At 44.0% G+C, this 19889-nt stretch overlaps 1 protein-coding gene across 1 annotated transcript in view; it reads left to right on the top strand.

The window, feature by feature from the left end:
* LOC101604628 (uricase-like) overlaps window positions 1-19889 on the top strand; it is a 32852-nt gene that overhangs the window by 382 nt on the left and 12581 nt on the right. Inside the window, exons 2-4 of the mRNA XM_045138502.1 lie at window positions 10675-10893; window positions 14523-14639; window positions 14737-14815. Of these exons, the coding sequence (XP_044994437.1) occupies window positions 10675-10893; window positions 14523-14639; window positions 14737-14815 (415 nt within the window). The remainder of the gene's footprint in view (window positions 1-10674; window positions 10894-14522; window positions 14640-14736; window positions 14816-19889) is intronic.

Raw genomic sequence — 19889 nt, 5'->3', positions numbered from 1 at the left:
AATTCCCTCCTGTCGGGATCCGTGTGTTCTTCTCTCCTTAATGAGCATGACTGAAAAGAGATTTTCTAAGCAGGTAGAAGAGACTGTGATGTGGTGTTAAAAACACATGTCTGGTCTACCTGGGCTGAGCATTCATCCTGCCTCTAACCACTTGACTATAAATGTAATATAATTAATTTATCCTTGGAAGGTTACCTGGCTTGCCTTTCTTCCATCCCTCCTTCCTTTCCTCCCTTTGTCCTTCCTACCTTCCTTCCTTCCTATCTCAAACTTGGACAATAATATATACTTCATAGGGTTCTTATAAGTGACTCAAAGGAAAAAAATGCATGGAAATTTCCTGACACATATCAAATCCTCAACACGTGATTGCTGCCATTATTTCTTATATTTTATTTATTTATTTGGAAGCAGAAAGACAGAGGAGGGTGGAGAGAGAGAGTGGGTACACGAGGGCCTCCAGGAAGTGAACTCCAGATGCATGCAACGCTTTGTACATCTGGCTCTATGTGGGTACTAGGGAATCAAACTCCAGTTGTTAGGCTTTGAGGGCAAATGCTTTAACTGCTGAGCCATTTCTCCAGTTCTTTTATTATTATTATTATTATTATTATTATTATTGGGTTTTCTTTTTCAAGGTAGGGTTTCACTCTAGCTCAGGGTGACCTGGAATTCACTATGTAGTCTCAGGGTGTCCTTGAACTCTTGGCAATCCTCTTACCTCTACCTCCCAAGTGCTGGGATTAAAGGCATGTGCCACCATACCCAGCTTCTCCCATAATTTTGTGATTGGATATGTGGTGTGTGTGCATGTGTCTATGCATGTTTGTGTGTGTGTGTGTGTGTGTGTACTTTGTGTACCTGTGTAGGCCAAAGGTTGATGTTGTTTACCATATAGATTGCACTTTATCTTACTTAATATCTTTTGAGGCAAGCCCAATAGGCTGCCTTTTTTAATGCAAGAGTGAGAGAGAAAGCTGGGCATGCTGGCCCAGCACTGGGGAGGCAGAGGTAGGAGGATTGCCATGAGTGAGTTTGAGGCCACCCTGAGATTACATAGTGAATTCCAGGTCAGCCTTGGCTAGAGCAAGACCCTACCTTGAAAAACAAACAAACAAAAGAAAAAATGAGAGAGAGGGAGAGAGAGAGAGAGAGAGAGAAAGAGAGAGAGCGCAAATTGGCATGCCAGGGCCCCCAGCCACTGCTCATGGACTCCAGACATCCGCGTCCCATTGTGTGTATGTCACTGTGTGCTTGCGTCACTGTGCATCTGGTTGTTGTGGGACCTGGCGAGTTGAACGTGAGTCCTCGGGCTTTGCAGTCCTTAGCCTTCACTGCTAAGCTGACTCTCCAGCCCCTGTCTTTTCTCCTTATCCTGTCTTCTTTTGAGATATGGTCCCTCCTTAGTGTTTTGTTGCCCTGTAGGCCGTGGCTCAGCACTCCATCTCTGTAGGTGCTCTGGGACCCCCCCCCCCCCGCCATGCACACCACTCTGTGTCTAACTAACTTTTACATAGTGCTGAAGAGGACTGAGCTTGGATCGGCAGGCAGCAAACAAGTACCTTTAACTGTTGCACTATCTCCTCAGCTTCCTATCTAACATTTAATAGATCCCGGGGAGTCTAAAACAAAACAAAAATAGCAGCTGTCTGTAAGATTATTACTCACTTTCATTGTTATTATCATTATGTGTTAAGATCTACTTATGTGACATTAGAATCATTCATAGGACTTCACTTTTTTATTTTTTTTTAGTTTTTTGAGGTAGGTCCAGGTTGACTTGGAATTAACTATGTAGTCTCAGGGTGGCCTCGAACTCACAGCAATCCTCCTACCTCTGCCTCTTGAGTGCTGGGATTAAAGGCGTGCGCCACCATGCCTGGCTCTGACTTCTCATTTTTTCTCATATTTATTCATCCTTTTCTCCTGAAGACTTTTTGTTCAAAAATCCCAAAAAACAGCAAGGATAGAGAATTTGAAGAGTCTCTTATGCACATTGCAAAGAGACAGACAGAGTGAGTGAGTGAGACAGAAAGAGACCATGTGAAATCTTCCCCTAGTCCAGCACACTGAACCTGAATTGTGACGTTTATATACTCACATGTGGTAGATTCCAAAAAGCTAGGATAGCTCCCTTTCTCTCCTGGAAGGTAGAGATGACCCTTATAGCTTTTCTAAAACTTGAGAGAAAAGAATAGTGATTTTAAGTTTATGAAAATATCTCCTCAGCTGGACATGCTGGCGCATGCCTATAATCCCAGCACTCGGGAGGCAGAGGTAGGAGGATCGCCGTGAGTTCAAGGCCACCCTAAGACTATATAGTGAGTTCCAGGTCATCCTGAGTTAGAGTGAGACCATACCTCCAAAAACCCAAAACCTAAAACCAAATAGCAAAAAAAAAAAAAAAAAAAAATTCTCATTATGTTGCTTAATATTTTTACAGTACTTTTCCTGTAGCTAACATTGACTTTAAGAAGATATGTCTTGGAAACACACACAGCTAGATCACAATTCCTTTTCGAGTATTGAAAAAAGGTAAAATTAAAAGCAACCACACATCCTGAAGTCTTTTCCTTCATCAACCAAACAAAGAAATTCAATGATTGAGGTATATACTAGAGTAAAAAACAGAACACTATAGCTAAGAGAAGTGACTAGAAGAAAGCTCTCAAAAAAAAAAAAAAAAAGAATGTGTGCATTCAAATTGAATGGATAACATTGTTGGAAATTGTAGCATAATATTACTTTTTCAGATAGGGTTTTTATTTTTTTATAAGATAGAGGGCTCATGCATGATTTCACCAAGGCTTTTTACTTCCCCCCTTCCCTTTATTTTCTGAGAATAATTTGCACTCGTAAGTGTCAGAAACAAATCTTGTTTCTTTTCCTTGTGAGAGATCTTAAAGGGAAAACAGACTTGAAGTCGTGGGCTCACTCCCTCTACCCCCCACCTCATCTTGTGATTTGAAAATAAGCACTTGTAGCTGAATTGCCAGAGGGTTTTAGTGCTAAAAATAATGTTTTTCTTATCAAGATAAAAATGAACATTTTTTCAAAAAATAATCTGTAAAATCAGGGAGCTTGTTTCTTGGACATTACTCATAATGCATGACAATGAACAAATCATGGTCAAGGGCTGTGAGGAGTATAATGGTGACCTCCTCTTGCCTCCAAGATATTGCTACTGGGAATACTGGGCCATATCCATTAACGAGAATAATGAAGGAAGGAAGTGATTTCCGTATTACAGCTGTTCACTATTGTGCCCTCATAGGTCAAAGACAAGAGTCAGGCTTTATGGGGGAGGGCTAATGTAGAAGGGGATAGGGTATTCCAGGACGAAGAGAAGGGCAGTAAAAATCTCAGAGAGGGCTGGAGAGATGGCTTAGTGGTTAAGGTGCTCGCCTTTGAAGCCTAAGGACCTGGTTCAATTTCCCAGGACCCACATAAGCCAGATGCACAAGGCGGTGCATGCATCTGGAGTTCATTTGCAGTAGCTAGAGGCCTTGGTGCCCGTTCTCTCTCTCTCTCTCTCAAATAAATAACTAATTTTTTAAAATAAAAATCTCAGAGACTGGAAGTCAAATCCTGGCTATGTGCCTAGAGAAGTATACTTCTATATGTCCTGGTTCTTATCTAGAAAGTGGGGAATTCTGGCATCTGTAAGTGCAGATCTCTAAGTGGGTCAAAGGATGCCTGGGTGGATGGGCAGCAGTACCAGGCTTGCGTGAAGAATGTGTCACTCCAGGTGAAGACGTGCCCTTGGTGTGCGACGGTGCTAGGACTGCCCCGGAAAGTGATTCACATTGGTGACACTTTGTTTGCTTTGCTGGCAGCATGCCAACAGCACAAAGCCATGTGTGTCCGCCTGGCATGGGATTGTCCATCTTCACTGTCCAAAAATGACACGAAAGGGTTGGGAGATGACTCGTTGGGTAAATTATTGGCACGCGAGAACGAGGGCCCTAGTTCAGATGCCTGTCACCCACATATGTCCAGGCATGGTGACGCACCCCTGCAATCCCGGGGCCGAGGAGGCAGAGGTAGCCGGACTCCAGAATCAGTGAGCTCCGGGGTTCAGAGAGAAACCCTGTCTCAAAGAATAAGACAGTGGTGAAGGACGGTCATTTCTGGCCTCCGCATGCAAGCACACACCAATGCACATGCATCCTTCCACATGCGGACCCACACACGTACTGGAACATGCATTCACACACACATGCCATGCAGGCTTCCCCACCACGCACACACATGGAGCGAGAGGAACAGAGCTATCTGTCTGCTCAGTGATAGAATATCAGAATGTTCCAACTGTTATTTCTGATCAAATTGGCCAGTCACATGATGATGCTAGCCAACGTTCACCGAGGCTGTGCGCTAGCCACTGTTCTGAGCACTTATTTTCAACCTCACCACAATTATAGGCAATCGGCACTGCTATTATCGTATTTCATAGATGGAAAGGAGAAGGAACAAAACGATTAACCTGCACGGATGCCCACAGCTGGCAGCAGTGCTCAGGCAGACTGGATCTGGGGCTCACAGTCCACAGTGCTGCTTCTTGCTGCCAGAGGGAATCACTCACCTCCTTCATGCCATCTCCGGGACTGGGACCAGGCTGCAGATCAGATCGGTCCTAACTATTTGCACTCCGATTCCACAGAGCAATGTTTCTTATGCCTTTGAGTCCTCAGGCCTTTTGTATGTAATGAAATCTGTGTGTGCATGCTCTGGAAAACCACACCCCACCATTCACAAATACATAAACATTTAGTCACAACTTCAGAGTACATAGATAGCTCTGCTTAAAAACTACCCACTGGATCCTCTGGGAGTTAATAGCTTATAGGCTAAAATAGTCCTGTGCCCGTTATGGCGACTAAATCCTCATCAGTGTGGCCTAAGACAACGTGTGCAATCTCAGTGTCCCCGTGAGCATTCATCAGGGTGGCTTGAAATCTCTGAGGTCCCTTCAACAATAGTTGCAGGCAAGTCACTATACTGTATCTCTTTGTATTTTGAAACACATATAAGAAAGGGGATTTGTCTTGTGCAGAACACAGTCAAGATTTAATCCTGCTAGTATTTTGCTTAGAGTATTACCGTAGCAAATAGAGTCTCCCCTGGTAATTTGGTTTCCTCGAGTCTCACAAACGTGAGGAGGGACTACTGAAGGTTTGGGAATCAGTGGAGATGACGTTTACGTGAGGACAAGTGTATGAGGGCTGACAGGCAGGGGTACGCCCCGTCCAGCTTAACCACCCACTTCTGGTTTGGGTGTGTCCTAAGTATTTATCTCAATTGGAGTGACCAAAGGTCTCAATGGAAAGCTGCCGCATAATTATTATTTGCCAATAATAATAATAATTATAATAGTTATTGAGTACTTACTGTTTGCCAAACACTTTTCTAAGTGCTTTATGTTTTTTCCTATGCCCTCCTCATATAGATTCTAAGAAATTTCAGTTGACTGTTATGTAGTTGTATGGAAATGGAAATTGGCATCCGTTCAGAACTAACAGTAGCAGGATCAAGACTCCACCTGGGCTGCCCATCCCCTGAGCTATCTGCCCACTGTCCAGATGCTGCTATTTTGTAATTTACTGAACAGTTTTATGGGCGCAGATTTCTACATCATGCCCGGCACATACACAGTGGGATTTAGACACCTACTTCTGATTTCTCTGACTACAGAACTGGTCTTGGGGGGGGGGGCAGGAAAGATGACCCAAATAGCCTAACTTCCTGTCCAATCACATCCTGCTGCTGGTCTTTTTGAAGGTGTCTCATGTGGGACTCATTCCGCGCACTCCAGGCTCGCTTGGATTGTTCGGTCCTTTTGATGCTAATGTATTTCTAACTCATTGCTCAATAAACATGACTACTCAAGTTTTAGTCAGGTGTCAAGTGTCAAGTTATTTACTTATTTATTTTGGTTTTTCGAGGTAGGGTCTCACTTTAGCCCAGGCTGACCTGGAATTCACTATGTGGTCTCAGGGTGGCCTTGAACTCATGGTGATCCTCTTACCGAGTGCTGGGATTAAAGACGTGCGCCACCACACTCAGCTAGGTGTCAAGGTTTTAAAGACAGGCTCTTCCTATGTTGTCCTGGCTGACCTGAAACTGGCCGAGTAGCCAATTTGGCCTTGACCGATGCCTTCTGCCTCAGCCTACACTTGGTTCAGGGTCCTTCTTTATTTTACGTGTGAATGTGTGTACACATGTATGTGTGTGCTTGTGTGCATGAAGGCACATGTGTACCTACACACATGTGCACATCCATTGCAGGTCAGAGCTCAATGATGGGTGTCTTCTTCAATCATTCCTCACCTTACTTCTTTTGGAGGCTCTTTCACAGAATCCAGAACTTAGTAATTCTGCTAGACTAGCTAGCCAACTTGTGCCAGGATTTCTCCAGTCCCTACCTCCCCAGCACAGGGGTCGCAAGTGCACCCGGCTTCCATGTGAGTGCTGGGGATTGAACTCAGATCCTCACGCATGCATGGCAAGTGCTTTACTAACTGAGCCATCTAGTCAGTCCCTGGTTTAGGGTCTTCCTAGGGAGTGCTGGTCTCTCCCTTGGGTATTTTCAATGCTCTCCAGTCCCGGGAGGCTGTGCGGCACCTTGTGTTGTCTTATTGGCAGTGTGAACCCTTTGCATTGTGGTCGGTCTCTACTCTCCATTCTACCCTTTTGGGCCTCTGTTCTCTCTCCATCCATCCCTCTGATCTCAGGCAGTGGTGACCAAAAAGCCTAAAATTCCTGTCTGCATTTTCCCAGGAATCATGAGTCTGAGCGGGACCAGCTCTGCCTGCTTGGAATCTTTGGTGTGTTTTCACGAACTCTGTGTCATCACGTGAACAGTGGCTAGTAGTGCCACTCATTCATGACACATTTATCAGGCACCTATTTATGGTCAGGGCCCTGGGCTGAGTGCTAGAGTTGCCATGGTGACCAAGATGAAGCTTGTCCCTGCTTTCATAGTTTGCTGCTTCAGAATGAAGCACACGTGAAGAGGCACCAGCAATGCAGCTGGATGAAAGATCCTGAGGCAACAGCAAGTACCCTGAGAGTATAGAACAGGCCCCTGCTCCATATTTGAAAGGCAAAGACAGTTTACCTGGAGGATAGGACGCTGGAGACCTGAAGAAACTAGGCAGGGAAGAGGTGGGTGGGTAGAGGCTAAAAGACAGTGTTTGTGAAAGAAGGAAAAACAAATTCAAAGGCCTCCAGATTAAGAGGCGCGCTGAGCCCCAGGGAACTCGGGAGAGAGGGAGAAGAGCGGAGGGGACTGGAGAAGGGCCGCAGCGCTGCGGAGGAGAGCCCCGTGTGCGGAGCACGCTGCTGCCTGGTCAGCTGTCCGCGTGCTGCATAGCTGCCACCTGTCTCACAAGCCAAGCTACTGTGGCCTGGAGAGTCACTGGGGGGAAATGGAGCAGAAGAGTAATGGGTGTTGAATCCTGCTGCATGCTGGGGATGATTAGTGAGCTCAGAGAACTTTGGCCCCGACCCCAGTCCATGCCATCCTGGGGCCCAAAGAGCTTCCTCTCCCAGGTGGAATTCCTGCGGCTCAAAGCATGCCACAGCCTTCCTCTCGCTGACACCAGCAATGTTCTGCCCCTCCGGGCAATGTCCACCGGCTCCCCCGCTGCTGCCATGTCCCTCACCAGGCCTGACGTGGCCACTGGTGCTGCTGGGGACAAAAACAGCTGAGACTTGCACGGTCCTCAGCAGCCCCTTGAGGAGCTGGCGGCTCTGCTCATTGGTGTGAATAGAAACCCTGAGAGTCAGAGACACACGAACTCGTGTCCCAAGTCACTGTGCTGCCCCCACAGCCACACAGCACCTTTTCTTTCCTGTCACTATGACAGTTCTTATGCACGGCCCTGAGATCTGCCCTGTCAGGTTCCTTCCTGACCATTCTTGTGTGCGTGTGTGTGTGTGTGTGTGTGTGTGTGTGTGTGTGTACGTGTGTGTGAAATCCAGCTGACAACTTCAGGTGTTGTCCTCAGCAATGCCATCTACTTCTCTTAGAGACAGGGTCGGGAGCTCATCAGTTATGCTAGACTGGCTGACTGGGCAAGGAGCCCCAGAGGTTCCTTATCTCTCCCTCTTGCACTGGGATTACAAGCACATGCCACCATACCTGGGTTTTTATTTTTTCCTTTCTTTTGATCTTTTAGGCTTTTTATTGTTTTTATCATTTTATTCATTTATTTATTAAGGACAGAAGGAGAGAGATAGAATGGGCACACCAGGACTTCTAGCCACTACAAATGAACTCCAGATGCATGTGCCATGATATGTATCTGGCTAACATGGGACCTGGAGACTCGAACCTGGGTCCTTGGGCTTTGCAGGCAAATGTCTTAGCTGCTAAGCCACCTCTCTAGCCCGGCTTTTTATTTTTTAATGTGGGTTCTGAGGATTGAACGCAGGTCTCCATACTTGCAAAGCAAGCATTTTACTAACAGCTTCCTCTCCATCCCCTGACACTTTTCTTGAAGACAAATTTCCCAACGGTTAAATCAGAGGCTTTCAAGGTGCCTACTAAGAGCTTTCCCTCATCCTCACACACAGTCAGGACTGAATTCAGACAACTTGCTCCCTAGCACACATTATACGAACAGTAATAGGTTACCCCATCCAACTGTCTCTCCCGTGCTTGAGGCAGCCTCCCATTCCCCCATGTCCATTAAGGAAACAAAACTGATTTCTGATGTTGGCAAGTATTTTTAAATTCTCCTCAGAAAGACTGGAGACATGATATATATAATCTTATTTGTAAGCAGAAAGAGACAGAGAGAGACAGAGACACAGAGGGAGAGAGAATGGGTACACCAGGGCCTCCAGTTGCTGCAAATGAACTCCAGATACATGCGCTGCTCTGTGCATCAAGCTTTATGTAGGGGACTCAGTTCAGTCATTAGGCTTTGCAGGCAAGTACCATAACCACTGAACCCCTTCTCCAGCTCCCTAAACTGGAGATATTTTATGCAGAGATTTTGAGACAACCCTTGGAAGACCGATCTGCGCATCCGGATGAGATTTGCAGGTGACTCCTGCTGTATGGCTTTGATTTGCTTTCATTTTTTACACCTTTTTCCATTATCATTTTAATGTTCAATTTCCATGCTAAATAAAATAAGGGTTTCTGTCCCTCTGCTCCCTCCTGCCTTCACTCTCAAACAGCCAAGGATAAGTCTTCTGCATTCTACCCGTGGACATGGACATGGGTGCTAATGAGCTGATTACCAGACGTTCATTAAATGCCTCTGCTTTGAAAGCCGTAGCTCTCCCTACAGCCATGTGACCCCAGCTCTGCACTCCGGAAGGCATTTTGGACTTGGTCACCCATTACTTCTCTCCTTCCCTGCGGCAAATAGAAAAAAAGCAGTGTTTAAATTGTTTCCATTGTTCACTGAGCATATTCTCCAAAATATAATTTTCTACCAAAGACAGGGCATGGAATTGTTTCCACTTATCATAGTCAAGGAATTTTCAAGAAGAAATCTGATTTTCATAGTGGCTATTCTATAATTGGGAGCCAACACACCTGAGTATGTTTTTTAACTCTGTCCTTTACTGTGTATGTGACTGGGGTCCTATCACTTAATTTCTGTGTCTCTGTTTCTCCCTATGTAAAATACCAGTTGCCAGAGCTGTTACAAGGATTAGATTAGCAAAGATTAAAAAGAGTAGAGCTCCCGGCATGGTGGCTCACACCTTTAGGTAGGAGGATCACTGTGAGTTCAAGGTCACCCTGAGACTACATACTGAATTTCAGGTCAGCCTGGGCTAGAGTGAGACCCTACCTTGAAAAACAAACAAACAAAAAATTACACACACACACACACACACACACACACACACACACACACACACACACAGCAGAGCAAGTTAGTATAGTTTAAACCCAGGAGGTTCTCTTACTACTGTTTATATATGTATATATAAATAAACAGAGAGAGAACTGGCATGCCAGGGCCTCCAGCCACTACAATCGTCCTCCAGACATGTGTTCCACCTTTTTTTTAAATGTTTTTTTAAATTTTATTTATTTATTTATTTGAGAGCGACAGACACACAGAGAAAGACAGATAGAGGGAGAGAGAGAGAATGGGCGCGCCAGGGCTTCCAGCCTCTGCAAACGAACTCCAGACGCGTGCGCCCCCTTGTGCATCTGGCTAATGTGGGACCTGGGGAACCGAGCCTCGAACCGGGGTCCTTAGGCTTCACAGGCAAGCGCTTAACCACTAAGCCATCTCTCCAGCCCAGACATGTGTTCCACCTTTGCGCGCATGTGCAACCTTGCACACTTGCTTCACCTTGGGCATTTGGCTTACGTGGGACCTGGAGATTTGAACATGGGTCCTTAGGCTTTGTAGGCAAATGCCTTCACTGCTAAGCCATCTCTCCAGCCCACTCCTGTTTTTGAACTTATCATCAAGAAAACCTTCTACCTGCCTGTCTGGAGAACAATCTGGTATATTGTCATCTATTTCCTGGAGCCTCGTTTTATTTTTTTTCCCCATGAAAGTTCCATTCTTCTTCAAAGGCAGGATCAGTATTGCTTTCCTAAACTGTGATTCAATGAAATGGTAAAGGAATTACAGTTGGCTTTTTGGCCTTTGCTTAGCTTTCTTGCGTATGCTGGTTTTGTCTCCATCACAGAATGGGGAAGTGGAGTTTGTGCAGACTGGCTACGGGAAGGACATGGTGAAAGTCCTCCATATTCAACGAGATGGGAACTACCACACCATTAAGGAGGTGGTGACTTCGGTGCAACTGACTCTGAAATCGAGGAAAGATTATGTGCATGGAGATAATTCTGACATCATCCCCACAGACACCATCAAGAACACTGTTCATGTCCTGGCCAAGTTCAGAGGGGTAAGCCCCGTCCTTAGACACTCGCCGCCTCTGATGAGAACTCAGCACAAGATCGCACGGGGGTGGTACTTGCTTATTTTAACTTCTCATTTCCTTCAAGCCTATTTTTACATGTATGCTATTTTTACAATCTTCCTTTCTACCCTAAAATGCTCAAGCTTACAGAAAAGCTTGCTTATGCTGTTTTAAAATTCACCTCTTTATTCTCTCCTCTTTAATCTCTCAGGGAAGATAATTCTATTGAGAAAATTAACTTGTCATTTCAAATTAAGACTATGAGTAAGTGGAGGTCATGGAAGGATGTCAAAATAAAAGTTAACATGTGTTTCTCATGTACTTTTGAGTCCTGTAATGGACTGTTTTCCTTTTAGAAGGATGTACGTTTATAATGAAAAGAACCATTATGACTACAGAAGAAAATATTGTTTGTCAAAATCTATTGTTTAAATTTTAATATCCTTTGTCTTATCTTTTTTCCCCCCCCCAGGTAGTGTTCTCACTCTAGCTCAGGCTGACCTGGAATTCACTATGTACTCTCAGGGTGGCCTTGAACTCATGGTGATCCTCCTACCTCTGCCTCCCGAGTGCTGGGATTAAAGGCGTGGACTACCACGTCTGGCTTATCTTCTGTTTCTTGTTGTGACAAAATACTTGACAAAAAAGTGACTTTTTAAGAAGGAAGGGATTATTTTGGCCCAGAGTGCATCAAGGTGGGAGCGTGACGTAGACAGTCACACTGCGCCCGCACTCAGGGACCGGAGAATGTGCGCTCAACTCCCTTTCTCCTTTTTTATTCATCTGGGACCCCCGTCCAAGGCCTGGTGTCGCCAACACTGAAGGTGGATCTCCCCTCCTCAGTTAAAACCTTCTGGAAACACAGACAAGCCCTGAAGTGTGTCTGCTAGAGAATTCTAAGTCCTGTCGAGTTGACAAGACGAACGATCCGTCCTAGCTTCCTCAATTCCCTTTTCACTGACTATCAAAACCCAGTAAGACCTGATGCTTGGGCACTTCCAGCTCCAGTGTCTTTAGACATGAGTAAATCTAGGCTGGGCTAAGAGAAGATTTCCCCTCCCCCAAAAGTGTAAAAAAGTAAGAAATGCAGACTGGACAGCTCAAGCGGCCCTGTTTGTACGGGAAATCCACATCTGTAGCGCATTAAGTGAGCAAGGCGCAATGTAAGGCCTCTTCCCACTCTGCATCTTTCTTTTGCTGATCAGAATCGCTCAGAAAACAGAAAAAAACACTCCCTTAAATTTGTTTTGAAAAAATGAAGGCCAGTTTATTCTGACTCCTGTGCTATCTGAGAGGGTGAAAAGAAAATGAAGGAATGCACCCACATATTATAAGCAATTTAAAGTATTCATTATAAAGAGAGTAATTTCTTATCCAAACCATTGTTTTTGTTTTGTTTTTTTGAGATAGGGTCTTACTCTAGCTCAGGCTGACCTGGAATTCACTATGAAGTCTCAGGGTGGCCTCGAACTCATGGTGATCTCCCTACCTCTGCCTCCATGTGCTGGGATTAAAGGCATGCACCACCATACCTGGCTTCAAACCATATTTTTTAAAAAAGTGTTTATTTGCTTACCATCATAGAAGTTGTTAATAAAAATAAATTGATTTAAAAAAACAAGAAAAAAAAAAAAAGAATTTGAGGCCAGCCTGGGCTGTCTCAAAAAATTACATATATATTTATTTATTGGCAAACACAGACAGAAAGACAGAGGTAGGAGAGAGAGAGTGTGTGAATGGGCATGCCAGGGCCTCTTGCCGCTTCAAACTCCAGATGCATGGGCCATTTTGTCCGTCTGGCTTTATGTGGGTCCTGGGGAATCGAACCTGGGCTGTCAGGTTTTGCAGGCAAGTGCCTTAACCACTGAGCAATCTGTCCAGCTCCAAACTATGATGCTTTTGACATGTTGTTCATAATTATCTTGGGCAAATAGATATTAAATGAAACTCCTCTAGTGAAATTTGAACAAATAGTCAACCTTAATTATAGGCAAAGCTGTTAGTAACTCACAGACTAGGCTAGAATATTATGATGCATTGCCTAGGGATGAACATGGGGAGAGGTTTGTGAGCAGGAAGGTCTGCTTGGTGATTGCACAGAGCTGACAGTGATTAAGAGAAGGCCTCACGGAAGAGAAGGCTGGTGAGGTAACCCTTTGTTGACTTTATCTTTGAGAAACTTTGGGGCCTTTTGAGAATCTCACCAAAAAGACCAGGGTGTTAGGAGCATGCTGTGGTTGAGCAGGTGACAGCCCAGCTCACTAAGAGAAGATTGTGACAGCCATGTTATTATTATTATTATTTTGCATATCCATTGGTACATTCCCATAAAGCAGGTTTCTTTTAAAAACAGAAAAGAAGGCTGGAGAAATGGCTAAGTGGTTAAGGTGCTCCCCTGTGAAGCCTAAGGACTCATGTTCGACTCTCCAGCTACCACAAAACCAGTCGTACAAGTGACACAAGCAGGCGCGTGCGTCTGGAGTTCAAGTACAGTGGCTGGAGGCCCTGATGGGACAATCCTCTTTTTAAAGCGAAACAAAACAGCCAGTCTGTTAGTTTTGCCTCAAAAAAAAAAAAAAAAAAAAAAGTTTAAAAACAGAAAAGAGTCTCCCTGTGTACCAGTTACTATCTTGTTGCTGGGGAAAAACACTGACCAGAAGTAGCGTTTGGGAAGAAAGGGTTTATTTCAAGCTTACAGGTTAGAAGGGCAGTTATATCATGGTGGTGAGAGCGTGCCAACTGGCTCACATCTCCAATATCAGCAGCAGGGAGGTACAGGAAGGACAAACTCTGAACACCCAGTCGGACAGACTAATAAATGTCAAGGCCCTCCCCCAGCAACACACTTCCTCTAGCAAGGATCCACCAGCTGGGGACTAAGTGTGAGGCTTAGTCACAAGCACTTCAGGCTGTGGGGAACATTTCACATTCCACACTCCTTCCCCATGACCCAGAAGATGGAAATCTATGAACTACACCTGGAGCACTAGATAAAATGGGGGAAAAGACAAATTCACTTCCCGAGATTTCTTCTGACTCATGCTTCCGATAGCTGGGAGAAGCAATCAGGAAAGCGCACGCTATGAGTCTTTAAAAGTTACTTTTAAGGCTCAGCGGTTAAGACACTTGCCTACAAAACCAAAAGACCTCGGTTCAATTCCCCAGTACCCACATAAGCCAGATGCACACAGTGGTACATGCATATGGAATTCATTTGCAGTGGCTGGAAGCCCTGGCACACCCATCCTCCCCCACCTCTCTCACTCTGCCTCTTCCGCTCTCTCAAATAAATAATAAAATTTTAAATAAGTTACTTTTAGTTGGATGTGGTGGTGCATGCCTGTTATTCCAACCTTCAGAAAGATGAAACAGCAGAATTTCCATGATATCAAGGTCAGCCTGGGCAAGAGAGACAGGCTATCTCATAAAAATGTGCAATTAGCCAGATGTAATAGTTTATGTGTGTAATCTCAGAATTTGGGAAGTGGCCATAGAAGAATATAGAGTTCAGGGCCAACTTGGACTGCATAGTTTTCCTTCACTCAAAAAAAAAAATAATGAAGCCTTTTACATGGAACATTTATGATTACTAATATTGTTTTTTTTTTTAACAGTTAAACAACATAGAAACCTTAGCCATGAATATCTGTGAGCACTTCCTTTCGTCTTTTAACCATGTCACCCGAGTTCATGTCTATGTGGAAGAAGTCCCTTGGAAGCGTTTTGAAAAGGTCACCGCATTCATTTCTGCTCCCAGTTAAATTACAGAAATTGGTATTGTGATATACACTCCGTGTTTACTGGGAGCAATGTTCTTCCTCTTTTCAGGATGGAGTTAAGCATGTCCATGCATTTATTCTCACTCCCACCGGAACACACTTCTGTGAGGTTGAACAGATGAGGGGAGGTAAGAGGCTATTTATCATGGTTTGAGTCTTCATGGTTTTGGGTCTTTGGTGTTTTGTTTTGGTCCCAAACAACACTTCATTAGCATAGAGAAAAATGGTAGAGAATTTTAAAATCAGAGATAGGAATGGACATTATGACCTTGGGATTTACCTTAAAGAATTATCTTTTTGCTGAAAAAGCTTTAAAATTAAGAAAATATCATTTTGTAACAAAATCTATAGGTAGGTTGAGTAGAATGGGTATGTTGTATCACCCAATTTTGATATAAGATATTAATTTTTAAAAAATGGCTTAGGTCTGGAGAGATGGATTAAAAGTTAAGGGGCTTTCCTGTGAAGCCTAAGGACCTAGGTTTGATTCCCAAAGACCCACGTAAGCCAGATGCACACAGGGGCACTTACATCCAGAGTTCATTCACAGTGTTTGGAGACCCTGGTGTACCTATTCTCTCTCTCTCTCTTTTCCTCTTTCTGTCCAATATATGATAAAATATCTAAAAATTTTAAAAAGTGGTTTGGCTGGACAAGAACACTATTTTCTGGCTAATATATTTTTTAAATTATTTATTTGCAAGTGTATGTGCCAGGGTCTCTTGTGCTACAAACAACTGCCAGTTCAGCTTTATATGGGTGGCCAGAGAGTTGAACCCCAGATCAGCAAGGCTTTATAAGCAAGTGCCTTTAACTACTGAGCCACTGACCCAGCCCTCTGAGCAATATTTTTTGTAACGTATCATGCTACAATTATAATATACTGTATAGAGAATATTTACTAAAGCTTTGTTGATACTTTGTTTGCATAATAAACCACTGATAATATTGTAATTTTCATATACAAAATGAATTTTATTTGAAATAGCAATGACAGTTACACAATTACATATGCTAAAAATTTAAAAGTTAACTGTGGCACATTATTACAACACAGACCTTATTAGTGCTGATAATTAATCTGAGCAAATATTAAATTTCCCAAAGCTTATATTCCATTGATTTGTTGAGCTTGTCTGACACAGAATTCAATCATTCCTAAGATTAGACCCAAAGATTTCTAGGAACCATTCAGCTGAAGATGGTAGAAATCATTCCAGTAAATCAAACAAGAAACTTTAATGATCATTATAAATTTAGTGTTGACTTTGAACATTTTTCTCGGTTTTGTTTTCTTTGTCTTTCCTCCTTTCTTTTTTATCTTTGTTTGAACTCCTTTTCTTTCTTCTGTACTCTCCTTCAGTAAGAATATTTCTAGTAGACATCAGGAATATGCCAGGTAAATAGAATATAAGATCTCATCTGAGTTCTATTTCATGATGCCCTCTTTAGAAAGTTTTAGTTACTATCACTTCAGTTTTTTAAAACTTATTTACTTGAGAGAGGGGAGGGGAGATAGAGGCAGAGAGAGAGAGAGAGAGAGAGAGAGAGAGAGAGAGAGAGAGAGGAAGGGAGTAAGCCAGGGCCTCCAGCCACTGCAAACGAACTCCAGATGTTTGCTCTTCCTTGTATGTCTGGTTAACATGGGTGCTAGGGAATCAGACTGGGGTCTGTAGGCTTCACAGGCCAATGCCTTAACTGCTAAGCCATCTCTCCAGCCCTCACTTCAGTTTTTAACTAGCTGAATTAAGCCTATTATACCTAGAACCTTCTCAATGTTTGATTAATAGCTATAAAATTATCATATAAAAATCAAATAGTATAATGCTAAGTTGAAAAGATGATCTTTTTAATCACAAATGCATAGCCATGTGGTCACTCTCACTGAGATGCTTGATAAAATAGCAGTATTTCCCTTCTTCCCTCTTTGCTTTTATCCCTTTCTTCCTATCTCTTTTCTTTCCTTCTTGATTTAAGGGTGTAGCTTTGAAGGAAGAGAAATAAAAGCCTCCTTAGGCCAGAGTTTTCCTACCTAAGCCACCCTGAATCATAAAATTGGAAACTTGAAACGAGTCCTACTTAACTGACATAAAATACAAGCTATGTATATAGCTTAAAATTTTTCTAGTGGTCATTTTAGAAAAACAAAGATAAATAAGGAAACTTAATTTAATAACACGTTTAATTTAATCCAACATATCCAAAATTTTTCTTTTGTAACAAAAGTTAAAGAAAATCAATTAAATGTGTTACCTTCACACAACTAAATCTGAGATCCTGTGTGTATCTGATATTTAAAGTGCATCTTGGGTCACACTAGCCATATTTTAAGTGGAAAGCAGGAACAGGTGGTGAGTGGCCACTGCATTGATCAGGGAGCACCGAGTTGGTTTTCAGTGATGTGGTGGTTTGAATCAAATGTTTTGAATGCTTGGTTCCCAGCTGGTGGCAATTTGGGAGATGGAGCCTTGCTGGAGGAGGTGTGTTGTGGGAAGGCTTAGAGAAGTTTTGGCCAGCTCCCTCTTGCCAGAGCACAGCTGTTTCCACCTGCTGTGGCAGAGATGATGTCCAGCCACTGTTCATGCCATGCTTTCTCCTGGCACTTCCCCTCAAGAGTATTAGCCAAAATAAACCCTCTCCTCCCATCTGTTCCCTTTGGCCAGGTATTTTGACTCAGCAACGCAAAGGTAGCTACAACAAATGACATTTGGGGCCCTTAGCACTTTCAGTTACGTAAAACAGCAGCAATGGCTCGAATGTGACTGCAGGGGAGCTGATTCAAAATAAATGCATTTATGGAAAGTGCTTATGTCACTCATTCATGTGCTATTCGTTCAACAATTAGATTTTTTAAGAATTTAAATTTATTTTATTTTCAAGCAAAGAGAAACAGAGAAACAAGAGATAAACAGATAGACAGACAGACAGACAGACACACACACACACACACACAGAGAGAGAGAGAGAGAGAGGGAGGGAGGGAGAGAAAGAGAATGGGGACACCAGGGCCTCTAGCTACTGCAAACAAACTCCAGATGTGTGCACCACTTTATGCGTCTGGTTATGTGGGTCTTTGGGAATTGAATCCAGGTCATTAAGCTTTGTGGGCAGGCAGCTTAACTGTTAAGCCACCTCTCCAGCCCCAACAATTAGATTTTGAAAACTTATTCATGCACAAAACATTATGGATAAGGAGATGAGCAAGACATTTCCTAACTCAGTGAGTTCACTGTGGATGAATTACTGGAGACAAACTTGTAAACAGATTCATTAGACTAGGAAGAGCTAAAGCCCACAGTGAGAGGATGGCAGGCATGTAAGGGAGCAAAGACACAGAATCCCTCTTCCTAGAGCAGTCTTCAAGGCTTCACAGAGGACAGGAAATATTCCCACTGACCTCAGGTAAGTGATTCAGGCTATGCTGGGCAGAGTGGGGAGGGGGCTTCGGGAGAAGCAGTGGGACGCAGAGAGGCGAGAGATGGTTTTGAGTGCTTGCTTCATGCTGAACCCATACTGGACAAGTATTTATTTCAGTTTTTCGAGGTAGGGCCTCATGCTAGTCCAGGCTGACCTGGAATTCACTATGTACTTTGAGGGTGGACTCGAACTCATGACAATCCTCCTACCTCTGCCTCCTGAGTGCTGGGATTAAAGGTGTGCTCCATGATGCCCAGCTCCAAAGCATTTTTTTATGAGAGAGAGTGAGAACATGTGAGCAAGAGAGAGAGAGGAGAGAGAGAAATTGGTGTATCAGGGCCTCCAGCCACTGCAGTTGAACTCCTGATGCGTGTACCATCTTGTGCACATGTGTACCTTGCATGCTTGGGTCACCTTGTGAGTCTGGCTTATGTGGGATCTGGAGAGTCAAACATAGGTTCTTAGGCTTCACAGTCAAGTGCCTTAACTGCTAAGCCATCTCCCCAGCCTGCAGCTCCAAAGTTTTGTTCTTAATTTGATTATTAACTAAAAGCTAAACTGTAGGGATTGTGACATGAGTTAGTGTTACTGTCATAAAAATTGCCCTTGTATAGGTTTAACTGAGGAAACACACACATAGTCACACACACACACTGATTCATACACCAAAGGCTACGATTACAAAACCGAGTGGTGTGTTTCCTGAGGGCTGGCCAGAGCAGGAAGAATTCTGACCCCTCAAACACGTCTGCTTAATCACACACCCAGCCATGGAACTCCCCCAGAGAGAGTCCTCCTAGCTGGACTGGGTTTATTCCTGTTTTACCACCGTTCTAGGCCCTTGGCATTCAGGGCTCTAAAATTCCCATTTTCTTGCTTCTTCCTGGGAGACCCTGTGACTTCATTCCGCTGTACTTCAGGTGTTTTAAAGTCTGCTGGTTCCTAAGAGAATCTGCAACAGAGAAAGATATTTGGTCAGTGGGATAACCCAAGGTCACTCTGACACTTGTGACTTCACGAGCCCTGAGACAAAAACTGGGGCCCGACTCTTGGTTTGGTTGTCTCAGGGATCCTTCTCTCACTTTCTCTCTGGCAGTCTCTGCTTAATACAAGCTTCGTCTTGACGCCCCTGGGCTGGTGGAGTGTGCCGGGGAATGTAGCCATGGGAGCGTGCCGGGCCAGCGCACACAAGATCCTAGTTGTTCAATTTGCATCTGCATTAAACCCATCCCCAGATTTCTTCAGTATTTAGACAAAAATTCACAATTCTTTAGGCATCCGATCACTCCTATTCTGACACTAATTTTTAAAAATTCAGCTAAAACGTAGCTAAATAGAGAAAATGGAAGATGAAGGAGATATCTCAAGTGAGAGATACTGCATTTTGATAGGATTGAAAAAAAAAGACCCACAATTACTGATACGCAGGCTCCTGGTAGCCGGTGATAAGGAAGGAGAATGAGGAAATCAGAGTCCCAAGTGGAACAGATAGATATCACGGGGACTAGCCAGGCAGAGATGAGATGGGCCAAGGCACAGGCCCAGGGCACTGATGGCCACTTCCAAGATGGCCGTGTCAGTCCTTTTGACCCCCCAAGTCCTAAGGAAAGCTCTGGCAGACACAGGGTTTCACAGTCAGCTTGTTCAGCCCCCCAGTCGTATCACAGCCCCATGAGCATCCCATCAGGGTGACGCCGCCACCTCTCCCCAGCCAGAACTGCAAAGCCAGAGGTGGGGCTCCCCCCATTCCTGTGTTGTGAGCTAACGGACTCGGAAAGCCGGCGG

This window comes from Jaculus jaculus, chromosome 19 (assembly GCF_020740685.1).
Source record: "Jaculus jaculus isolate mJacJac1 chromosome 19, mJacJac1.mat.Y.cur, whole genome shotgun sequence".
NCBI classification, from domain to species: domain Eukaryota; kingdom Metazoa; phylum Chordata; class Mammalia; order Rodentia; family Dipodidae; genus Jaculus; species Jaculus jaculus.
The sequence above is the reverse complement of the archived record's forward strand: the minus strand, read 5'-3'. Positions and strand labels throughout refer to the sequence as shown.